The sequence below is a fragment of the Chrysemys picta genome, chromosome 13 (genome assembly GCF_011386835.1).
Source record: "Chrysemys picta bellii isolate R12L10 chromosome 13, ASM1138683v2, whole genome shotgun sequence".
Taxonomy (NCBI): domain Eukaryota; kingdom Metazoa; phylum Chordata; order Testudines; family Emydidae; genus Chrysemys; species Chrysemys picta.
The window spans coordinates 7806864-7831907 of record NC_088803.1 but is presented as its reverse complement, the minus strand read 5'-3'; the positions used below and the strand labels follow the sequence as shown (position 1 = coordinate 7831907).

The following is a 25044-nucleotide window of genomic DNA, read 5'->3' as shown; positions in this document are numbered from 1 at the left end:
AATTGCCTGTCTCCCAGGGCTGTCAGAGCAGTGGTTCTCAACCAGGGCCATGTGTAGCTTGGGGGTACATAGAGGTGTTCCAGGGGGTACATGAGCTCATCTAGAGATTTGCCTAGATTTACAACAGGTTACATAAAAAGCACTAGCAACGTCTGTACAAACTAAAATTTCATACAGACAATGACTTGTGTATACTGCTCTATAGACTATACACTGAAAGGTAAGAACAATATTTGTATTCTAATTTATTTATTTCATAATTATATGGTAACAATGAGAAACTCGGCAGTTTTTCAGTAGCAGTGCGCTGTGATAGTTTTGTATTTTTATGTCTGATTTTGTAAGCAAACAGTTTTTAAGTGAGGTGAAACTTGGAGATAGGCAAGAGAAATCAGACTCCTGAAGGGGGTAAAGTCGCCTGGAAAGGTGCGAGACACTGTTTTAAGAGCAGGACATGAAGCCCAATGAAACTCAGGGAAACACGACCTGGGACTACAGCAGGATTCGCTTCAGGCCCTACCCCAACCCATGTTATATCTATTTTAACCCAAGGAAATTGACAGGTTAGCGTGGTCCAAACATGAACTTTCTACAAGCTTTCCTCAGGGCCTCCTGGACCTCTTTGTTTCTCAGGCTGTAGATGAGGGGATTGACCAGGGGAGTCAGGACTGTGTAAGCAACAGACAGAACTTTCTTGAAGTCGCTCAGGATGTCGGTGGTTGGGAACATATAGACAGTCAGCGGAGTTGAATAATAAATGCTCACCATGATGAGGTGGGAGGAGCAGGTGGAAAAGGCCTTTCACCTCCCGGTGGTGGATGGGATTCTTAGGATGGTGGAGATGATGCAGATGTAGGATATCAAGGTAAGCAGGAATGGGACCAGTGAGAATAGCAAGCTGAGTGTGAAAGTCACCATTTCCATCAGGTGAGGGTCATTGCAGGAGAGTTTTACAAGGGGGATGAGATCACAAAAAAAAATGGTCAATACAATTGGGCCCACAGAATATTAACTGAGATATCGACAACATATTTATGATATTACCTAGGAATCCACCTATCCAACAGCCACCTGCGAGCTTCAGGTAAGACCTGTGACTCATACGGGTTGGATAGTGCATAGGATTGCATATGGCTAAATATCGATCATAAGACATCACTGATCAGAGAAGGCGTTCTGTAGCAATCAGAGAACCAACGAAATAAAATTGTGTGACACACCCATTGAATGAAATAGTCCTGTCCCCAGCCAGGGGACCAGCCATCATCCTGGGCAGGATGGTGGAGCTGTAGCAGGTCTCCAAGCAGGCCAAGTTCCCCAGGAAGAAGTACATGGGGCTGTGAAGGTGCTGATCAGTCACAACTAGCACAACGATAAGGACGTTCCCTGCCACGGTCGCGATGTAGATCACTAGGAACAGGAGGAAGAGAAGTACCTGCAGTTCTGGGAGATCCCCGAATCCCAGGAGGATGAATTCTGTGATGGACGTTTGGTTTCCCTACGGGAAAGAAATGAACTCTGCCACATAAATGAAGAAAATTCACTCGATAAAACATAACCTTTTTTTTCATTGTCCCCCTCTGCTAGCTACTGGAAATATGGGTGAGTGGAGAATGGAGGCCAGGGGAGGGGAAATGCCATCTCGTGATCCCAGGGGCAGATTTCATATCTGAGCAGACTGCAGGTTCAACAAAACATTAATCTCTCTGGAAACTCGTGCAGTAACTTGAGAGATGACACCAAGCACTCAAATATTAAGGTGATGGGGCTTAGGTACAACAGTACAAAAACGTGTTGCTTCAAATAGTCACATGTTTCACTACCTGGTGTCTCAGAGCAGGGCAATGACCTTTATCGATTGGAGATCCAGGGGCGAACCGGGCCAGGATTGGATATTGTAGAGGGAGCCGCAACAGAGAAACAAACTAAACAACAAAGGCTGGGAATTGCAGTGTGTGGGCAGCCAACTCCAAGTGAATTGCAGTGGAAATGGGCCACCTAACTCTAGCAGAGCCATTGGAAAGTTTTTATCATCAGACCAATGCCTCTCCTTCCCTAGGACACTACTTCATTGTCCTGCCGTCGGACACTCGACATATGGAGATGAGATCTTCATTAAAAACCAAAACCAAAACAACTCCTGCTAGAAACCACCACATTAGCTAGAAATTGATCCTCCCTTGCAAGAAAACATTCTGGATAAAATTCATAATGTGTAAGAAATGTGCAATTTTCACATTATGAGAGTGGTGTAGGACCCAAATTTCCATTTCATCGGCAATTGGATGATTTCAGATGTTGGATTTCATTCCAATTTTACTTTTTACAATGTTTTTACCTATTTTTTTATTTTTTCTATGATATTTTTATAGAATATTACATTGTGTATTATAGATCTTTACATTTATTTCTATTCATTTTTATATTATTTTATTTCATAAAGCTCTATACAATAACTTTTTTCCTAATCAAAATTGCATAGAAATTGATCTGTTCCCTGGAACATTTTGATTCCTATCAACAAAACTTTTTTTCATCAAAAATGCCAATCAGAAATATTGATCAGCTCTATGTTTTCTTCTTTATCTTTGGTTAAAAGAAATATTAATCCCCCCTCTCTCTCTAGTCTTCCATTACTGTGTCTCTCCCCATTACTGATCCTTAAAGAGAGAGGGTGGGTGAGGTTGTAACTTTTCCCGGACCGATTTACTAATCTTTATTAATTGCTCAATAAGGCCCAGATCCTGCACAGAGTTATGCACAAGTTTAATTTTACACCCTGGGAATAATTCTGTTCTGTCCGAGACTGCTCCGCTGACATCTAAGTTAAAATTTCCACTGACTTCTAGGATGGGCCCCTTTGATTTCAAAGGGATTTGGACAGCGAACGCCTTGAGCTTTCTTTAAACGTACAGCTCGGCTGGATTTGATTTCCATCAACAGACATTGGTAAAGGTCGATATCAGCTGATAAAACCAAACCAACAACAGAAACTGTCAGTAAGAGTGGAGGTTAGTGCAGCCTCTCCCTGCACCTTGCACGCACAGCGATGGTGTCACCGGCCCTGCGGCCGGGCAGGGAGCCCTCTGCACCCAGCGGTCCCGGGAATCAATGAGCGGGGCTGGGACAGCAGAGTTGCTGAGGGCTTCCTGCATGGCCGCATGACTGGCGACACCCATCCCTGCAGGCGTAATGTGCGGGGAAGGCTGCGGCCCTGGCGGGCCTGGGCTGTGAGGAGGATGGTGAGTCTCTGGCTGTGCGGAGGCCACCCCGCTACTGAATGGTTTCTTCCCATCGACAGCACTGTTCAACAATGAGGTGACCACTCCCGTGGCCGGGGGCTCACCGCCTCCTCCTCCTGCTCCCAGCCCTGTCCATGGATCTCTGCTCCACTGGCCAGGGCCGCCGCCTTCCCTGCCCCATGTGCCCTGGTGTCTTGGGTCCCTCAGCTGGTCGGGAGCCGCCCCCCCTCCCCCCCACTGGCAGCGCTGTCCTCGCCCTGACGCGCACCTTAACCCTCCTGAGCTTCCTGTGACTGTAAAACTTAATAGTTAAAAATTGGGGCAAAATCTGAAAGATAAAATAATCCCAATATTAACCCTCTAAGGGGAGAAAGAAACCGATGTTGCCAAGTCTACTTACAGCCAGTGTCTGCCCCCGAGCACCGAGCACAGCAGCCAACAGCAGCTCTGCTTTCCCCACGGCCGTTCACTTAGCGCCCCGTGACGGCGGAGCTGCCAGTGAGGGCACAACGCTGTAGGGGTGAGGAGGGGAGGTGAGAGAGGAACGGAGGCTGCTCCCGTGTTTGAAGCGCTGGCCTTGGATTGGGCAGATGTTGGTTCAGTTCCCTGCTTCTTCACCAACCCCTTGTGTGACTTTCAGGGCAGATTTCCAAAGGCTGGTAGGTACTGTGACAGACCCAGACCAGTGGGCAGGCAGGCTAATTAAAACACCTGGAGCCAATTAAGAAGAAGCTGCTAGAATCAATTAAGACAGGCTAATCAGGGCACCTGGGTTTTAAAAGGAGCTCACTTCAGTTTGTGGTGCGAGTGTGAGGAGCTGGGAGCAAGAGGCGCAAGGAGCTGAGAGTGAGAGGGTGTGCTGCTGGAGGACTGAGGAGCACAAGCATTATCAGATACCAGGAGGAAGGTCCTGTGGTGAGAATAAGGAAGGTGTTTGGAGGAGGCTATGGGGAAGTACTACAGGGAGTTGTAGCTGTCATGCAGCTGTTACAGGAGGCACTATAGACAGCTGCAGTCCACAGGGCCCTGGGCTGGTAACCGGAGTAGAGGGCGGGCTCGGGTTCCCCCCAAACCTCCCAATTGACCTGGACTGTGGGTTCTTCCAGAGGGGAAGGTCTCTGGGCTGTTCCCTAACCACATGGTAAATCTCTGAGGCAACAAAATCTGCCAATAAGCTCAGGACCCACCAAGATAGAGGAGGAACTTTGTCACAGTACCTAACAATGTATCCTGGTGCCTGAGTAGCAGCTGTATCTAATGCCCATCGATTTCCAATCCCACTGGGGGGGTCTGGGTCTTGAGGTGCCAAAAAAACACCCGAAATCTGCCCATCTGTGCACCACCTCCCATCTATAAATCAGGGGTAATGGCATCACATATGGGTAGTAGGGGGATAGATACATTCAAGGCAGTGAGGTGCCCAGATACCAGGGTGATGGAGGCCAGGAAAGGAGCTAGGGTAGAGATGACTTGACAGGACTTTCCTATTCTTAAAATCAGTCACTTTGCTTTCGGTTCGAAGTTTGAGAGAGATCAGTGCCCAGTTTCTCTTCGATTCCCATGGGATTAGTTACCGACCTACACTGTCTCAAACTCCTCAAGATTCAAGGATCAGAGCGGAAAAGATTGATTTACCTCTAAGGTGGGTCTGTCAGCAGCTGGGGTCTCTGTTGTCACCTGCTCACACAGCATTTCAGGTACCAGAATCCAGGTTATTCAGTTCATTTTCTGCCTCCGCTGCATTTACTTACTTCCATGTGCCCAGAAACTGGAACGACAACCTAGAAAAGCTACTGAGACCCCTTTGCCATGTCTGGTAACATGACCCTGCGCCTCATTCCCTCTGTCAAATGGGGAACGTCTTTTCTGATTCTTTATACATCCGTCTGCGGGGAGAGGCCGTCTCCCGAGGCACGTCTGCTGTGGGGAATGCAACAGGCAAGGGGAAGTTGGTATTTAAGGACATTTTCTAAAACTAAACCAGAGTCAAACTTCTAATCTCAAAGGGAGAGTCCTGGCGAGGGAAGAAACTTCTAATCTTGAAACAAATGTCTCTCGTTATTGCGTGAACGCTAGGGTGACTGTCAGGAAGTAATGCACCAATTCTAGATTTTACAGCTGCCAAAGTGATTTAGACACTGAGTTCCCATCCAATCCCCTTAGAAAGATGTGAAAATGGCACCAGAGTTAGCTGATCTTACATGTTCTCCATCCAACCCCCCTGTTGCCCTCCATAGCAAGCACACATGTACCCAGTCCCCATCCAATGAGCTCACTCAAGTAGTTCAGGTAACATTTTAAAAAGACTGTAAGTGATTTAGAAGCCTAAGTCCCATTTTCAAACGTTTCTCCGTTACTCAGGCTTAGCAACCTAAATCTCACTGAAAGGCAACGGGACTTCGCCTCCTATGTCACTATTGACGTTTGCTTCATTGTTTTTGAAAATGTTACCCTTAGCTCAAGGCTGCTGGTCAGTGTTATCCGAAACGAGAAAGTGCAGCCTGCTGTGAGAAAATGCCGGTGCAACAGGGCGCTTTACACATTGAGGTTGGGATCTTCAAAGGGGGGTTATGTACACAAGAAAGACCCAAGTCCTGTGACATTCCTATGAGAATTTATCACCTAACTCCCATCGGGTTCTTGGAAAGGCCCATATCATGGAAGCATGGAACTCAGAGACCTGAGATTATAAAGTACAAATCATTTCTTCCCACGTCCCAGAAAAGTTTCAGAGTCTCACACATCTTCAGTGTCACAGCACTTAATACAAATCATCTAATCCTGTTCCAGAAATGTAGGTCTGTCATTGGTCCGTTAGCGTTTGAGAACCAAAGAATAGCACTGATTCCATCCAGTAAAGGACACTGCTCTACATTCACAGTCGCCAGATCATGGGCCAGTTTGGGTACAGTCCATATAGTCATTTCAGTTGTGTGTATTGCAATATATTCTACAACTTGACTCCAACACTGCCCTTTTTCAGCATGAAGATTTTGACCTACTGTCTCCTTTTTCCCTGAAGGGAAGGTTTCTTCCAGCATTTACAGAAGGATACAAATATCCACTTATATCTGAATGAAAAAAACAAGTAGGAGGCAGTTATAATTCCCAGTCCTCTACTACCATAATTTGCCCCCTAATCGTGCAGTAAGGTCTCGTTCCAATTTATCCCCAGAGTGAAAAATGTTGTGTCAAAGCTTTGTTGTTCGTAATGTCCAAATGTTGACTATTTGTGGCTCGCATCATTGCATTTTGAAAAAAGGGGTTTGTTTGTTTCTTTAATTGACCTCTGGCAAATACATTGCTGACTGCCCTGGGTGGTGCATATCATAGGCTGAGGGAGGGGAAACCTCCCCAAACAGCCCAGCATGGCCCGGCCCACGCTCCACCTTGAGGCCCCTGCCTGGCTGCCACTTTCCCCTTGGCCCCAGCCCTGGCAGGTTGCTTGTCTTCCGGGAAGCGTGCTGGAGCTGGGGCTGGAGCTGGGGCTGGGGCTGGTGCCTGCAGCAGGGACATGAGGCAGTTGGGGCTGCCCAGCGCTGGGAGCCCCCGGCACTGGGGCCCTGCCATCCACTGCTCGGGGGGCTGGGGGAGCTGTGGAGGGGTGGCCTGGTGCTCTTGTGGTGGGGTGCGGAGATAGGGGCTCGGGACTCCACCGAGGCAGGGGAGGTGGATGGGGGTGGGGCCTCAGGCAGAAGGGGAGGGGCTGGGGGCGTGGTTCTCCCAAGAAGCGGCTCACACCCCGTCAATGCCAACAGGGATGAAATCCCATTGCTTAACTCTTCAAGGGAAAGACGTCTCACCTGCACATTGGCTAGAAGACAAGGAGAGAGCTGAATCTTCTCACACTGCGGGTAGGTTTTTAATTCCAAGTTGATTGACTCTTCATCACTTTAAGGAATATTAAACCTGAGATTTCAGTTAAAAAGAATTATTTTATCTGGTCATTTCCTGTGATCAGCTGCCATGGAGAGATCATTAACAAGGCTACATAAAACATTGGCCACATTAACCTCTGCTTCCCCCAATGCCCAGTGCACAGTATAGCCGCCCCTTTCCCAGCCTTCCTTCTCTGCTATCCCTAGTGCCCCCATGCTACAATAGCGCTGCCCCTTTCCCATTCCTCACCCTCTGCTGCCCCAGTGACCCTTAGCCCCAGGTACATTCTTGCATGTGCAGCTGGCACTGTACAAAACCAGGATGTACAGCAGCACACTGCTGGAAACAAACCAACCAACCCCCAACGCCATTCTGGGATGTATTAGCAGGCGTGTTGTAAGCAAAGTGTGAGACACACTTCTTTCCCTCTCTACCATGCTTATTAAGGCTGATCAGGAGTATTGTGTCCAGTTCAGGTAAGATGGGGACAAATAGAAAAAAGTCAACAGAGCCGACAGCAAGAGAAGAGAAGGGGGGCCGAGGACAGCCACATCTAGAATATGGAAATACCTTCCGAACCACACAGGGACTGTGGAAGTAGCTTCAGTGAGATTTGAACTGGATGAATAGAGAATTTGCCCCTATGAATGGAGAAGATTTTCAAAGGCACATGTGACAGCCAGTTTCCCAAACACTTAAAAGTATTTAGGTGCCTAACTCCCATAGAAATCAATGACAGTTAGGCACCTACATATGTTTGGGGATGTGGGCCACAATTCCTACTGAATGTCCTTGGGAATTGGGACCATAACTCCCATGTGTGCCTTTGAACATCTCCCCATTAGTTCCTGCAGTGGGTCATTCCTCTACATGTCATCTAGATATTATTGTCCTCCCACAGATGAAATATGCAGAAGAATCAAGAAGGGGGAACCTCACCACGGTGACTGAATTCATTCTACTGGGATTGTCCAACCACCACAAGCTGGAGGTGCCTCTGTTCTCCGTCTCTCTGTTAATTCACACCATTACCCTCATGGGGAAAAAACTTCTCATAATCATCACCATGGACGCAGCCCTTCACACCCCCATGTATTTCTTTCTCCAGGTCTTATCCTTCCTGGAGATTTGCTACACCTCGGTCGCTGTCCCCAAGATGCTGGTGAACTTCCTCTCAGAGGACAGGAGCATTTCCTACACAAAGGCACACACAAAGCCTTCTCCATCTGCTCCTCACACCTCATTGTGGGGACATTGTATTATGGGAGACGCAGTCTGATCTATTTAAGACACAATTCTATTCACTTACAAGGCTGCAACAACATGCTCTCTCTGATTAACACAACCATCACCCCCACCTTAAACCTCTTTATCTACAGCCTGAGAAACAAGGAGGTGATGGGGCTCTGAAGAGATTGTTGGGAGACAGGAGAAAGAGAAAAATATTTTCTCACAGAAAGTAATTTGGGTGCATATCTTTTTTCTGATATGAATTACACAACAGTGCAAATCTGGAGTAGCTCTTTGAAGTCAGTGGCATTCAATGCTACAGTTGAACTAGGGTTCAAAAACTGCAAAAAGAAACACATAAAAATGTTAACATTTCTTAAATTTTTTGTGTGCATTGAAATCAGAAATCAAATTAGAAATCAATGTTTCAGAAATGATGATTATCTTCATAGCTGCTTGAAACACAGAAAAAAATTACAAAAAATCATCTGCATTTAATGTAAATAGTCTCTCATTGTTTTCATTTCAACTCAAAATTGGAATGAAAAATGTTGTTGAGATATCTAATTTTGGAAAATAATGTTAATGTCCTTTATGTAAAATCATTGTATTTGAGACCACATGTGTATATGACTGTCTTCTAGATATCTGTATTTACTGGAAAGGGCTTGCATGGATCTGGGAAGGGGATATGAAGAGCATCACTTCTAGGTTCATTGCACCATTAAGAACGGCCATACTGGGAGTCAAGGCTCCTTCCCCACTCTGAACTTTAGGGTATAGATGTGGGGGCCTGCATCAAAACTTCTAAGCTTAACTACCAGCTTAGATCTGGTCTGCTGCCACCACTCCCAATGTCCTAATTCCCTTCCCTGGGTAGCCTTGAGAGACTCTTCACCAATTCCCTGGTGAATACAGATCCAAACCCCTTGGATTTTAAAACAAGGAGAAATTAACCATCCCCCCTCCTCTCTCCCACCAACTCCTGGTGGATCAAGATCCAACCCCCTTGGATCTAAAAACAAGGAAAAATCAATCAGGTTCTTAAAAAGAAGGCTTTTAATTAAAGAAAAAGGTAAAAATCATCTCTGTAAAATCAGGAGGGAAAATAACTTTACAGGGTAATCAAACTTAAAGAGCCCAGAGGAATCCCCCTCTAGCCTTAGGTTCAAAGTTACAGCAAACAGAGGTAAACACCCTAGTAAAAGGTACATTTACAAGTTGAGAAAACAAAGATAAAACTAACACGCCTTGCCGGGCTATTTACTTACAAGTTTGAAATACGAGAGACTTGTTCAGAAAGATTTGGAGAGCCTGGATTGATGTCTGGTCCCTCTCAGTCCCAAGAGCGAACAACACCCAAAACAAAGAGCACAAACAAAAGCCTTCCTCCCCCCCACCAAGATTTGAAAGTATCTTGTCCCCTTATTGGTCCTTTGGGTCAGGTGTCAACCAGGTTACCTGAGCTTCTTAACCCTTTACAGGTAAAAGGATTTTGGAGTCTCTGGCCAGGAGGGATTTTATAGTAGTGTACACAGGAGGGCTGTTACCCTTCCCTTTATAGTTATGACACTGGGTCAGACCAAAGGTCCACCTAGCCCAGTATCTTGTCTCCTGACAGTGGCCAATGCCAGGTGCCTTAGGGGGAATAAACAGAACAGGTAATCATCAAGTGATCCATCCCCTGTCGCCTATTCCCAACTTCTGGCAAACAGGGGCTAGGGACACCATCCCTGCCTGTCCAGGCTAATAACCATTAATGCACCTATCCTCCATGAATTTATCTAGTTCTTTTTTGAACCTGTTATAGTCTTGGCCTTCACACCATCCTCTGGCAAGAGGTTTCACAAATTGACTGTGTGTTGTGTGAAGGAATAAACCTTTAAAATTTAAATTTAAACCTGCTGCCTATTAATTTCATTTGGCGACCCCTGGTTCTTGTGTTATGAGAAGGAGTAAATAACACTTCCTTATTTACTTTCTCCACACCAGTCATGATTTTATTGACCTCTATCATATCCCCCCTTAGTCGTCTCTTTTTCGAGCTGAAAAGTCCAGTCTTATTTATCTCTCCTCATATGGCAGCTGTTCCAGACCCCTAATCATTTTTGTTGTCCTTTTCTGAACCTTGTCCAATTCCAATATATCTTTTTTGAGATGGGGCGACCACATCTGCACGCAGTATTCAAGATGTGGGTGTACCATGCCTTTATCTAGAGGCAATATGATATTTTCTGTCTTATTATCTTTCCCTTTCTTAATGATTAAGGTCAAGGTTGACCAAATGCTATTTTTAATCATGAATGTTTAGTTGACCATTGTAAAGTAAACTGGTGGTTCAGTCATTCCTTCACGAGACGCGTATCTATATGTGAGGAAAGTTCCTCCAAATTTCCATTCATCCCTGCCCTGTTTGGCCAAGCTTTGAAAGAAACCCTGGCGTATGATGGCTGATTCTCCATGGTCCTGCAGCTTCTGCCATCGATTACACTTGTGCAAAGCAATTACAGAGCGAAATGTAAAATGCTGCCAGAGCAGAATGATAGGCCTGATTCTTCTCTGACTGACACCCGTGTAAATCAGAAACAACTGCACTGACAACAGAGGCATAAGTCAGGGAAGAAACAGATCCTGAGTATTTATATTCTCACTCAGAGGTGGGAACGATTGCACAAGTTGCAAGACAATGGACATTCATACTTCCCTCTCCTTCCTAGAACTGGTCCATATAAAGTAGGCCAGCTGGCTTGTTGTTCTCCAATTTCTCCATTCTAGATACACTACAGAAGAGAATTTTTCTCACAGACCCTTTGACCAACTCCTGAGTCTCTCAATCCTCTTAGGGATGGAGGCAAAGCCCAGTGAAGTCAATGGAGAGACTCCCATTAAAGTCTGTGAGCTTTGGACCAGGCCATGAGTTCTTAAAGGGTGAAACTCACTGCTGTTCAGAAGATCAACAAAAGGCCCATGCACCACCTGACTCCCAGCTAAGTACTCCAAATATGGCTGAAGTGTTGTGTAGGCCTAATACTGGCTCTCTGGGGAGGGTAATATTTCACCCCAAATGATGCATACTGACCCTATCGCTGAGAGCTTGGGATACAACAGGTGGCTCACAAACAACTATTTGATTGTCACTGCACCCTGATCATGATTAACTGACATGATGTGGATCAGTAGAGGACGGAGCATTGCTAAAGTGAACACCTGACCCGTTCTCTGAATGGAAAGAGGATCCAAGATCTTTCTGGTGATAGTGGGAAAACTCTTGATGTTGGGTAGAGCTGGCTGGAAAATCAGGATTTTCCTGGGGAAATGTTTATGGGGAAAATCCCCATTAGAAATATTCCTGTCTGGAAATTCCAATTGTCCTGCATGAAATTTTGAAAACATAGGAAACTGTTGGTTTTTTTCCCACACTTTCTTATCTTTTCCAAATGATTTCCAGCTTCACAGAATATTCCTAAGCATTGAAAGTGGGCTTTTTTTAAAGTTAAAGTATTGCTTTCTCTCTCTGAAAGTAATATTTTCTGCACTTATTTTCCAAATGGAAAAAGTTGGCGGAAAGTCAGAAAGTAGTTCCCCCCCCCGCCCTCAATTTCTTACTGTTTTCCAAATTTTGCCATTTGGAAAATACCCTGCTGGTGGGAGGATCCCGGGCTAGGAGTTTCCCAGGAGAATAGTGGCATTAAGTGCCCAATGGGAGATGGGTAACTTGGAGAATGGTGTGTAGCCATCCATCCATCCACCCATCCCCATCCCTATCTATCTCCCTACCTACCTATTTACTTAGCGATCTGGTAGGATGGCAATTTTATATGTGGTGGTGTTTTTTAGCTAACATGGTGGTTAAAACAAAATCAAATGTTACGTGATTTTAAAATAAAAACAACCATAATAACAACAATAATAATTAATCCTATAAAATCAAAGTACTTAGCACAACATGACTTTGGGGCAAAACATTTTCCCTTTATTTGTGAGTTATGTCCCCGTGCACACTTTCATGGTGTTCCAGAAACGCTCAATCAGAATAATTTTCTGTTTGACTTTCCTGATTACAAAATGGGAAAAATGAAAACTCTCCACCTGTAAGGGATCATGTAAAGCTTAACGTTTTAATTGTTAACTTTCAACGTCCGGGCGAAGATTCCACACCCGGCTTCGTGCCAGCACAATAGCTTTGATTGCAGGAGTTTCAGTCACTGTACAATTGGAATAACACACTGATGTCTCAGACCCATCGTGTAAGGGTCTCAAAAAATAACAAGTCAAGTGGCAGCAGACCAGGTGAAAGGAGCTAAAGTTCCTAGTGTCTGAGTGTTTCGATGAGTGAAGCAGATTCCAATGACCTCTGGTCCCCCAGGCCCAGCTCCGCAAGGGGACGAGGGACCTGAAGACTAGGTGTAAGCAGCTTTAGGCACCACTGCAATCCACAATCACATGTTCTGCTGCCATTTAACTCTGTAGGCACTTAACATTACTAATGGCCGGATACTGAAAGGTATTTAGGAACCTAGTGGGATTTTCAAAAGCTTCTAAGCCCCAAAACCCCACCAAAATCCATCCCTTTACTAATCTGGCCCATGTCCCCTAAATTTGAGCTGTAAATATTCCCTAAGAGCCTAACTTGCTGCGTGTGGGCATGCTCCTCTGGACACCCATCTGACACCTAAGTCCCAGCACAATCCACAGACCTGTGAAGATGGGCCTTGCCCTGCCTATCTCACCTGTGAAACCTTATCCAGTAGGCAGGCTCGGAACATGCAGAACTCTACAAAATGTGGCCAGAGGAAGATGGTGAGGCGGGGGAGGAAGCAACAGCAGTGTCTTCCCTTATAAAATTTAGCGCAGTGATTAGGGTACCCACCTGGGCTGGGGGATGCCCCAGTTAAATCCCCCCCTCAGGTCAATCAGGAGAAGGGATCTGAACAGGGATCTTCCACCTCTGAAGTGACTGCTTTGACCACTGGGATACAGAGTCATTTTCGCTCACTATGAGGCCCAAGACATATTTAATTGTTGTACACAGTGGAACAGCTTCAGCAAGAGCGATTGGAAAAGCACCGTATCAGGATATCCTTTAGTTAGGCTTGGCAGAAACCCATATTTTTTTTCCTAATTTCAATGCATGACACCAGTGTGCACCTTTAAACATGTTGTTTCAATTTTTATCAATTTATGTTTTCACAGTTGTGCAAAATTATGAGTTTTAAGTTTTTTTTTTAATTATTTCTATTGATTTGAACAATCACAGTGTTAGAGGGTTTTCCCTTCACCTCCTACTCTGGTTCTTGTCACGCAGACAGAAAGCAGAAGACCAGAAGTCCAAAGTGCAGGCAATGTGATGTTTATTGGGGTTAGTTTCAAGCAAACATATCCACAGCTCTACAGGCCGGCCGAGTCTGTTTTCCAGTGTTCCGTTCCCAGCTCTGACGCCGCAGAGCATTTACCCCGTGTCTTCCTTCCCAGCTCTGACACCGCAGAACCTTGCCTGTGTCCCTGTTCCCCATTCCCCACTTCTTAGCAGGCCCAAATATACCTGCTGTGCACACCCCTGGTCCTACCCCTTACAACTTACAGTCATATTCCATTTTGGAGGGTCATGAGTCTGGGGTCTTCATGCGACCTCTTTTGTACTCCATGGGACAGGTAAGGAGTGACGTTGTGTTCTGGCCAAGGCCAGACTTTTCTTTGGTTTTAGTGTGTTTTATGCCTGCCCCCAGCCCCATTCCTCCTTGTCCTCCTTGATTGGTTGCTTGACCCTGGCTTGACAGAAGATCCAGGAAACTTTCCAGTGTATGCTCACATATTACACTCCCACCATACCCTGTAACACCTTAACACTATCTGCTTGTGGGCAGATGTAACACACAGCGTCTTTGTTCTTTGTTCACACATATTAGTAAGGATATAAGAGTATCAAAAAGTCAAACGCCAAATTCTATGCCAGGCTCACAAACAAGCCTATATACTAATACACAATTGTGGGAAATTGTGAGGATGGGTGACACAACAGGGCTGGACAGACAATAATTATTTAATGACAGGAAATGTTGATTTTAAAAAGTCAAAGCTTTATAGCTGTTAAAACACACAGTGACAACATCCATGCCCTGTCACCCAATCCCAGATTCTGGCAAACAGAGGCTAGGGACACCATTCCTGCCCATCCTGGCTAATAGCCATTGATGGACCTATACTACAAGAACGTATCTAGTTCTTTTTTGATCCCTGTTATAGTTTTCAACTTCACAACATTCTCTGGCAAGGAGTTCCACAGGTTAACTGTGTGTAGTGTGAAGGAATACTTCCTTTTATTTGTTTTAAACCTGCTCCCTATTAACTTAGTCTTTTAGCTCCCCTTACCCCAGGCTGATCCAGGGCCCATCCACACTATAACTCACGAGTCAGCGAATACCTGGCTCTGCAATCATTACTTATGAACTGGTTCTTCTGCATGGGTCTTACTGTAAGTATTAGAACAGCTCTGGTAATTCAGGGCTCCCACATGAGCTGTGGTTTGCTACATCACACCACCTAATGAGTTCCTGTTATACACATTGAATTGCAATCTACAATAAATGCCTAGAAAAAAGTTTGTGATTGGTTATAAAAGTCATAGTCTTACTTAGAGCTTTTCTCAGAGCCTCCTTGACCTCTTTGTTTCTCAGACTGTAGATGAGGGGGTTCACTATGGGAGTCAGGACCGAATAGAAGATGGAGAACACTTTGTTCAGTGCCGCAGTGTCTGGGAGCATGTAGACAATGAACACGGTCCCATAGAATATAGTGATGATGATGAGGTGAGAGGAGCAGGTGGAGAAAGCCTTTTCCCTCCCCGTGCTGGAAGGGATTCTCAGGACAGCGTGGATGATACACACGTAAGATGTCAGGGTTAAGAGAAATGGAGGAAGAATGAATATAAAGGAGAGAAGGAAATTCACAAGAACCATCCAGCTGGTGTCACTGCAGGACAGTTTTATCAATGGGGTGTAATCACAAAGGAAATGGTCAATTTCATTGGGGCCACAGAAAATCAATTGTGATAACCAACATGCCTCAATGGTGCTGACCACAGACCCACTTAGCCAAGACCCAGCTGCTAGCTGGAAGGAAAATCTTCTCGTCATGTGGGCTGCATAATGCAGAGGTTTGCATACGGCTAAATACCGATCGTAAGACATCATCGATAAGAGACAACATTCTGTAGCTAAAAGAGAACCAAAGATATCAAATTGTACGAGGCAGCCACTCACAGAAATGGTTCTGTCCCCAGTCAGGAGACTGGCCAGCAACCTGGGCAGGATGGTGGAGCTGTAGCAGGTCTCCAGGCAGGACAAGTTCCCCAGGAAGAAATACATGGGGGTGTGAAGGTGCTGATCAGCCAAAACTAGTGCAATGAAGAGGATGTTCCCGGCCACAGTCACAATGTAGATCACTAGAAACAGCGGGAAGAGAAGAATTTGAAGTTCATGGAGATTCCCAAAGCCCAGGAGGATGAATCCAGTAATGGACGTTTTATTTCCCTCTGTTGTGTCTGCCATGGGGTCTATCAAGAAAAGTAATAATTAAAAAGCAGTAACAGTAGCCTGTGGGCTGTGGGACATGACATGAAACAGATACATTTGTGGAGGGGTGGGGGTGTTACTTTATTTTATTTGATGTTTAAACTGGTTATAGAGGTAGGGAGAGGCTCTTTGGGATTTCTACACTTCGGGGGGAGGGACAGTTCAGTGATTTGAGCAGTGGCCTTCTAAACCCGGGGTTGTGAGTTCAATCCTTGAGGGGGCCATTTAGGGATCTGGGGCAAAAATCTGTCTGGGGATTGGTCCTGCTTTGAGCAGGGGGTTGGATTAGATGACCTCCTGAGGTCTCTTCCAATCCTGATATTCTATGATTCTATGACCTTTCCCCTGCAAATACCATCAAAATCAGCAAGATGGATTTAGTTTAGATAGTAGAAAAACATTCTAACTCTAAGGGTAGTTACGCCCCGGAACAGGTTACCAAGGCAGGTTTTGGAATCCCTGTCATTGGACATTTGAAAAGTAGCTTAGACAAACACCTGTCAGAGATGGTCTAGATGGTCAGCACAGGAGGGTGGACGAGGTGACATCTCAAGATGCTTTCCAGCCCTTCATTTCTATGGTTTATGATTCTATCTCCTTGTGACACACATCTCTGAATTTTTTACTGATTCCTTAGTGGTGAATTTGTATGTGAAGTTTTAGTTAAGCAGTACAATATTAGTAGGTTGATTGTTATTCTATGTCTTTTTTTAGGGTGTTTTAACAGGTTTACAAATCCTAGACATGTAAATATCAGATACAATACTTGCCTATTTCTTCTTCATGTCAGCTAGAAATTATATTATTTCAGTCATATCAAACTGTAAGCTCATGTGTTATAGGGTTGCTTTTATCGTCTGTAACCTAAAAAGCACTCTGATGACAAATTAATGAAGAAAGAGAGATAGATGGATGAAGGAAAGGGAAAACCTTCTCTACCTCCTTCTGGGGTCTCACTGACCTCTGGGCTTTAACCAACAACAATCCTGGAGGTTGGCTTTTATGCAGTGAATGACTGGGGATATACAAACGATCATAAATCCTCTGAAATTCCTGCCATTTTCTCTGGCTAGGGCTGACTGAGTAAACCCAGGGTGTTCTACATGCATCTAAACTGTCTGCTCAGGGTGTGTCTGACAGAAAGAAATCTGTTACACATCATTCATGACAATATACATACCTTCTGTGAATCTGATGAGAAGCTTTGTGCTTCCTCAAAAACAAGTATAACAAAAGCTGGACTCTCTGATGTGACCTCTTCATGCAGTCTTTCCCAGAGTACAATACAGGATCTAGAGTCTATCACCATCATCTTCATGGACCTCAGTAAAGAGACCTGAGAGTTCTACACAGGACCCCCAGTTCCATTCTCCTACTTGGCACTGCTGGCTTTTAACTGATCCCAAAAGTGACTGCCTCCTCTTATTTGTTACATGAGAGAGCCACAACTCCCTGGAAACTTCTGCTAATGGGAATTTTCAACTGCCTCAAAGACAGAGTTAATACTGCATTTATTTTTAGAACTTACAAACAAGTGTAACAGGTGAACTTCTAACCTAAGTGAGAAAGTTGTGGAGATAGGAAAATTTCTAATGTCAAATGAGGTGTTTCTCTTTACCAGTTGTAAGGAACATGTGAATTGCCACTTTAGAGGAGGGCAGTCATCCACCTTACCCACTCTTCTGTCTCTAAACTGGCTAGTACCAACTGCTTTAGAAGAAGGTTCATAGTTTCACAGCAGAGACATTGAATCATCTTTTCTGACCTCCTGTACATAGCAGGACATTACTTTTAACCCAGTTAACTCTGTATTTAATCCAATAATGTGTGATTGGTTAAAGCAACTTTCAGAAAACCATCTGTTTTTGATCTGAAGATCTCAAGAGGTGGAAAATTCACCACTTCCCCTGGTATCTTGTTCCAGTGGTTAATCATCTTCTCTGGAAGAGTGACTCCCTGGCTGGCGTGCCTCCTCATGTTTAGGCATGGCCTAGCTGGGTCTTCTTCTTCAGCACCCCGTGCCAACTATCACTTTGGCCACTCTCCGGTGGTCTAGTTCTCGTGACTTGGCCCTCCAGCTAAATCACATAGAATCTCACCCCTTCTGAGATAAACTCAGTTCAGCTCAACAGTAGTTCAGTAGTGTAGTTGCACACCAGATCTTTAGCCTGACTTCAGATTTCATTGGCCTTCCAGCTCATCTCTGTGGGTCTTCATGCCACCATCCTCGGCAGGCTGGTAGGGGAACCCCGGCCTGTCCTCTATTCTGGGTTCCAGCCCAGGGACCCTGTCGTAAGCAGCTCAGCTCTGTCTATTCACTCCCATTGCCTCCCCCCTGGGCTATGTTCTAACTCAGCCTGTCCCTAGGCCTTTCTCAAAGCCCCTTCTTGGGCCCACTCCTCCACAGTCCCAGAAGGAAAGAAGATTTGTTATGGTGAACAAAGCTAATGTAGAGGTCCTACACCAGGGTTATCTGCCCCTAAGAGGCTCTTTGTATTTATCAGTCTCAGGACATCCTCTGGCCCCAGACTAGCCTTCCTCCATGCAATCTATAGTTTTTCTCTGACCTCAGCCAGCCCTTCCTTCAAGTTGCTAGCACAGGAGAACCATCCCTTCTCCTGCTCATCCCCTACTGTATTGGGCTTTTCCTCTATTAATTCCTCACTTAAGGTTTGACCTCTCTCGTAGGTGTAATAGGGTAGGGCTGACTGAGCTCCCAGGTCCTCATTAACCTCTTTCCGGCCAGTGTGGAGTCAGTGTCCCCCTTCAAGCCCTCAAGGTTAAACACATGTGCCCCATTTTTCTAATTTACATTTGTCTGGCTTCAGTTTCCAGCCACTGGTTCCTGTCCTGCTAAATTAAGAGTGCCCTTTAGTACCAGGTCCTTTCTCCGCATGAAGGAAGGTCTACGCTGTAATCAAGTCACTTCTCAGTCATCTTTTTGATAAGACTGAGAGGTAGAACCCCAGGACCCCATAGAAAGTCTCCAAGTATCCAAATCGGTTAACTGTTGGCTTAATATGGGATGATACTGCTGGTAAATCTGAAGCAATAAATAATTTATCACTAAAAGCAGTGATGTCCTGGGGGTAAAAACCTACTTTTCTTGTTTACCCAAATTTCCCATTGATCATTACTGGTAAGGGACTAACTACTATAGCTTGGTATGCAATGTTCACCCAAAGTCTTTCTCACATAATGGGCTAAGCGGAGAAGCTGAAGACCTCTAGGTTGGATTCTCATTTCTTCTCTTGAGTGGTCTTGATAATAACTTGCACATCATCCCATTAGCGGGATAAATATGTTAAAATATAATGATTGGAGCTGGCCAAAAATTACCCTATGGAACAATTTTCCATTGAAAGATGCTGCTTTGACAGAATAAGAAGATTTCATGGGAATGTGTTGATTAAATTGAAACTTTCAGTGGAGACCAGGCAGGCTCCTGGTTGACTTCAACTTGACAGTATCAATTCTGACAGAATCAATTCCGATGCACTTAGAGGAGAGGAAAGTGATCAGGAACAGTCAGCATGGATTCCCCAAGAGCTAGTCATGCCTGACTAATCCAATTGCCTTTTATGATGAGCTAACTGGCTCTGTGGATGAGGGGAAAGCAGTGAACGTGTTATTCCTTAATTTTAGCAAAGCTTTCGATACGGTCTCCCACAGTATTCTTGACAGCAAGTTAAAGAAGTATGGGCTGGATGAATGGACTATAAGGTGGATAGAAAGCTGGCTAGATTGTCAGGCTTAATGGGTAGTGATCAATGGCTCCATGTCTAGTTGGCAGCCGGTATCAAGCGGAGTGCCCCAAGGGTTGGTCCTGGGACCGGTTTTGTTGGATATATTCATTAATGATCTGGAGGATGGCATGGACTGCACCCTCAGCAAGTTTGCAGATGACACTAAACCGGGAGGAGTGGGAGATACACTGGAGGGTAACGATAGGATACAGAGGAACCTATAAAAATTAGAGGATTGGGACAAAAGAAATCTGATGAGGTTCAACAAGGACAAGTGCAGAGTCCTGCCCTTAGAACGGAAGAATCCCATGCACTGCTACAGACTAGGGATGAGTGGCTAGGAAGCAGTTCTGCAAAAAAGGACCTAGGGGTTACAGTGGATGAGAAGCTGGATATGAGTCAACAGTATGTCCTTGTTGCCAAGAAGGCTAACGACATTTTGGGCTGTATAAATAGGGGCATTGCCAGTAGATCGAGGGACGTGATCATTCCCCTCTATTCAGCATTGGTGAGGCCTCATCTGGAGTACTCTGTCCAGTTTTAGGCCTCACACTACAAGAAGGATGTGGAAAAATTGGAAAGCGTCCAGCCGAGGGCAACAAAAATGATTAGGGGGCTGGAACACATGACTTATGAGGAGAGGCTGAGGGAACTGGGATTGTTTAGTCTGCAGAAGAGAAGAATGAGGGGGGATTTGATAGCTGCTTTCAACTACCTGAAGGGGGTTCCAAAGAGGATGGATCTAGACTGTTCTGAGTGGTACCAGATGACAGGACAAGGAGTAATGGTCTGAAGTTGCAGTGCGGGAGGTTTAGGTTGGATATTAGGTAAAACTTTTTCACTAGGAGAGTGGTGAAGGACTGGAATGGGTTACCTTGGGAGATGGTGGAATCTCCTTCCTTAGAGGTTTTTAAGGTCAGGCTTGACGAAGCCCTGGCTGGGATGATTTAGTTGGGGATTGGTCCTGCTTTGAGCAGGGGGTTGGACTAGATACCTCCTGAGGTCCCGTCCAACCCTGATATTCTATGATTCTATGCTTCTGTGGTTCTGTGAGTTGGCTGATTCCTCAGCTGCCTGGCTGTCCAGATGCCCATGCTGTCTGCTCATCTCCAAGGCTCCCAGCTGCCCAGCAGGAAATGTCAGTTTTGATTAAATCACATTTTTCAAGGGAAGAATCTCTCATGTGAAAAATCCCAAGCAGCCCTTGAAAGAATTTAAGGGGAAAAGTAAAGGCAGATTTCCTCTTGCAACCTTAACTCTGCCCCTCTGGGAATGCCAGTCTTCAGTCTCCACCCTTGATCAAACAAACCCTTCTCAGGTCTACATCAATATCCATAAATTATGTAGCTAGGATAGGAAAGGGTAGTTTGGAGCGCCCCTGCTGGCTTGGGATAGCTCTGCAGTGCCCGACTTCCATTTGGCTTATGGGTCCCTTGTTGGGGTCTGGCTTATTAACATACATTTCAATATAAGTACAAAAGAATTGTCCAGACCAGTCCCAAGCCGGACACAGCCCCTCCTCAGTGAGGTCTCCCTGTCTGTCTATCTTCGAGTTTCCAAGTTGGGAACAGCTTTTCATCCCTTCCCAGGATCTGCTTCTGCTCTCCCCTTGGACAAAAGTCTGTCTCCTGTAGGAGCCCACTGAGCCCTGCAGCCTCTGCCACAGCTTCCTCCCCTATTTCCTGTTTCCCTCTGGCTCTTTAGAAAGAGCAGCTGTCCTCTATCAGGCCCCACTGAGAGGCTGGTGATAAGGTCCAGATGGGTTGGGCCAATTCTCTCTTCAACGCCCAACTCACCTGCTGAGTGGTTGAGTGAAGAAAAGAAGGTTGAGTTGAGTATTATTATATTGGTTGTCAGACAAGGAAACCTTGTTCCCAAGAATATTCTCCCAGAAACATATGGTGTGATGTCATTTCTATACATTCTCAGTTTACCTGATTTGTGTTTGAAGGCCTGATTATTTACAGCTGGGAGGACTAACAATTCTTTAAGTTAATATCTCTTAGTGGGTATTTCTTATCCCACAATCACTCTTCCATGTTGATTCCCCAACAGAAAACATCTGCTATAACAATCATCACGTATTAGTTTCCCAAGGCTATATATGCTTATGTTAGCATTTATATATATGGCACCCAAGATTTATTAAATACAGCATAATGAATAAATTCCTAAATAGGGTTACTTATCAGGCAAGGACAAGTGTTACGAACAGGTGCTAACTAATGTAACTTTTTAAAAAGTTATCAATATAAAGCTGATTGGGAAAAACAAAATATTTCACGAATCTACAGAACAATTTCAAAAACATTTTCATTTGAAAGGTTTTGAAACTTACTCCCCCCAAAAAAACATTTTTTACAGAAGATATTTTTTTTACTACTTCTGTCCCCATTTTCTCTATTTTTACATTCTTCTCTTTTTCTAAGGAAAAATGAAGGAGGGGAGGAGAAAAAGTGGAAGAAAAGCAAAACCCAAAGAGTAAATTAATTTAATTTTCAACTTTTTATTTTTATCCTCACAAAACTCTGGAAAATGTCTGATAAAATTTTCACTTTATTTCACTTTATTTATTTCAATAAAAAGCAACTTTTTTCATCATAACAAAGATTGCGCATCTCTGTTTACAAACACACTTTTACATCAGAATTGGGAGGAATGACAGCCAAAGAGAATTGAAGTTTAACATGTGAAGATAGAAATAGTAAAACATTGTATATAGGAATTAACTCCAATTATCTTTGAAAATAAACCTTCCGTTCACTAAGAAAGTTAATGATCCAAAATTGGTATGCTGGATATTAAGACTTATTTGAGGAGAAAATAATGGGGGAATGGACTATTGTACCCATCACTCCCTTTCTGGGCCCTAAATGAAAGAAAGAATGTTGTGAGGAAAGTACAGAAAGAACAAAAAGAAGAACAGATGGAGGATTCCGGATTGAGCTTCACCATCATGGCTGCCACGCCTACTGTCTCCTGGGACCCCAGGCCTTCGTCATCCTGACCCTGGGCAACAGAGAAGGGCCCAGAGGACATCGCCACCCCTACCGGCTCCAGCTGAATCCCAGCCACCACCTGGGATCACAGTTATTTCCATCTTTGATACCATTGAAGGGACTGACAAACTCGGAGGCTTTTGCTTCTAAGATGGGACAGTAACAGCAACAGCAACAATGAGAGCTCCAGCCCAACTTCTTCTCTTTTCCTCAAAAGCATTGTTATTACCATCCCTGAACTTGTCTTCACTACCGGGGTAATTTGACTTAAGTTACTCTACTCCAGCTACATGAATAACATAGGTCGACTTACCCTGGTTTCTTAACTGCGCTACATCAACAGGAAATGCTCTCTGGTTGACTTCCCTTACTCTTCTCAGAGAGGTGGAGGACTGGGGTAGGTCTGCACTAGATCCACTAAATCAATCCCTGTGTCGATCTCCCCATAGTGAAAACAAGCCCTCTGATACCTTTAAGGGACTGCCAGATAGCTGCGGGGGGGGGGGGGGGGGGGTTCCTTTTAAAAACTGCCTCCAGCTAAAGGGAAAGGAACAAGGGGTGTGGATAAAATGAAAGCCTGACTTAATACTTTACATTTCAAATACTGTGAGTGGTTTCCTTTCCTGTCTGGATATTTAATAAAAGGTTAACCGGATTTTTAGTGGTGTGTTTGCCATAGTGAGAAGCAGGCTGTGGTCTCTGGACACCAAGCTCCGGAACTTGTTTAAAAGTGTTTAGTGTTGGACAGTGACTGGGTTATGGTAACACCTTCAGCCCATTTTTTCCCATCTAAATGAATAAATTAGGCACTTATCCAAGGGGCAAGGCCCCTAACATGTCATTACTAATACAATACAATCCCAGCACCATTCAAATAATCCTTTCAGTAGGAAAACAGCCATGCACAAAGCTACAGAGGCTCCTTCCCATGTCTTGGTCATTGTGGAAAGCAAACCTTCAGCTTGCTCAGGAAATAGAAATATCAAAGAGCTGACACATTGGCTTCCCAACCACAAGACCAAATATTGACACCCCATGTAACAATCATTTCCCTCTCCTCCCCCAAAAGAATAAAAGAACAAAACCAAATTGACCAACCGATCAATAAAACAATACAAAAGGCAGATAAGGAAGGTGTTAGAACGTGGCCCTTATCCAGCTGTCCAGTCACCTGTCTCTTGCAAGAGGGCCCAATCAATGGGAGCCATGTACTTCCAAGGCAACTGCATCTGGGTAGAGTCTCACCAGTGTTTCTAGCTCTGGGGCTCTAGGGAACACTCTGATCCCCTTCCATTGACTGTGGGAGGCCATTGTCCAGCTGCCTTAGAGTTCAAAACCAGTGTCTGAGTTCTCCCAAGCCCCCAATCACTCACACACTCCACCAGAGCTTCACCTAGCCTGTGGTCCCTTTTGGCTTCTAACTAAACCTCTTTAAGAAGAACAGGGCAGGAAGGCAAGGAACATGGGTGTAGCAAAGGGAAACTTTATGCTGTAAGCCCTTGACAGACACAGATCTGTAAAACAAGACAGTTCTGAGAATCCCCCTCCCCCGGACTGATCTGTGAGTCCAGGGTTCATCCATGTTTCAAACTTGGCAGAGTCCCACAGCCATCTTGCTTCTGAAAGTCTTTATTACACGTGGCCATGGATGGCTCCATGCAACCACAACAGGGGCATCACACTGCTAAGAAGGCCCCAGTCTCTTGGCCATGGGTTCAAACTGTGAAGTTCCATCTCCCACTTCCATGCCTGTGGGCTCCCTGTATAGAAAAATCATTTTCCCTGGGAGTGGGCAAGTAGCGGAGACACAATAAAGATCAATGGCCACAGACTAGCATTGATGGGGGCTCTCAATGATGGTCCTTCAATGAGGTGTCAAAGACCTCTCCCAGGCAGGGCAGCTGACTGGAATGCAGCACAATAGGCTGCCATTGAGCCAGGTCAGACTTGTCCTGTTACCGTGACAATATTTCCACATATACTACAACAAAATTCACAACATGACACCATAACACCACACTCTGTCACACAAGCAAACAATTCACCAAAAGCCATGGTATCCAAAGCAGCATTTATACCCCCAAAAGGAAAAGGGTCAGAGACCTCATCGAGTCCATTGGGAACTTGATTATGGCTATTCATTGTAGGTGGAAGGAGCTGAGATGGTGTGATGGTGGGTGGTAATACAGGATAGATGGATAGATTCTGATCTTATTTATACAGTTGTAAATAGATAGTAAGTCCATTGTCTTGACTCTGCATTTTTACCAGTGTAAATGCCCCTTTCTGCATAAGCAGATTTCAAAACATGTTTTCAGGGAGACAATAATGTTTTCATTTTATTATATTTAAAAAGAAACACAGAAAGAAATCACGA

At 44.8% G+C, this 25044-nt stretch overlaps 1 protein-coding gene and 1 pseudogene across 1 annotated transcript; both read right to left on the bottom strand.

Moving 5' to 3' along the window:
* Positions 1–444: 444 nt before the first annotated feature.
* Positions 445–3155, bottom strand: LOC135975478 (olfactory receptor 10A4-like; annotated as a pseudogene).
* An 11771-nt stretch (positions 3156–14926) lies between these two features.
* LOC135975477 (olfactory receptor 6N1-like) lies at positions 14927–15898 on the bottom strand. The gene has a single exon (XM_065566527.1). It carries the CDS (start codon positions 15896–15898, stop codon positions 14927–14929), a length of 972 nt encoding a protein of 323 aa, XP_065422599.1.
* Positions 15899–25044: the final 9146 nt, after the last annotated feature.

Excerpts from the sequence above, each read along its gene's own strand:
- LOC135975477 (XM_065566527.1), bottom strand. The coding sequence starts at position 15,898 with ATGGCAGACACAACAGAGGGAAATAAAACGTCCATTACTGGATTCATC.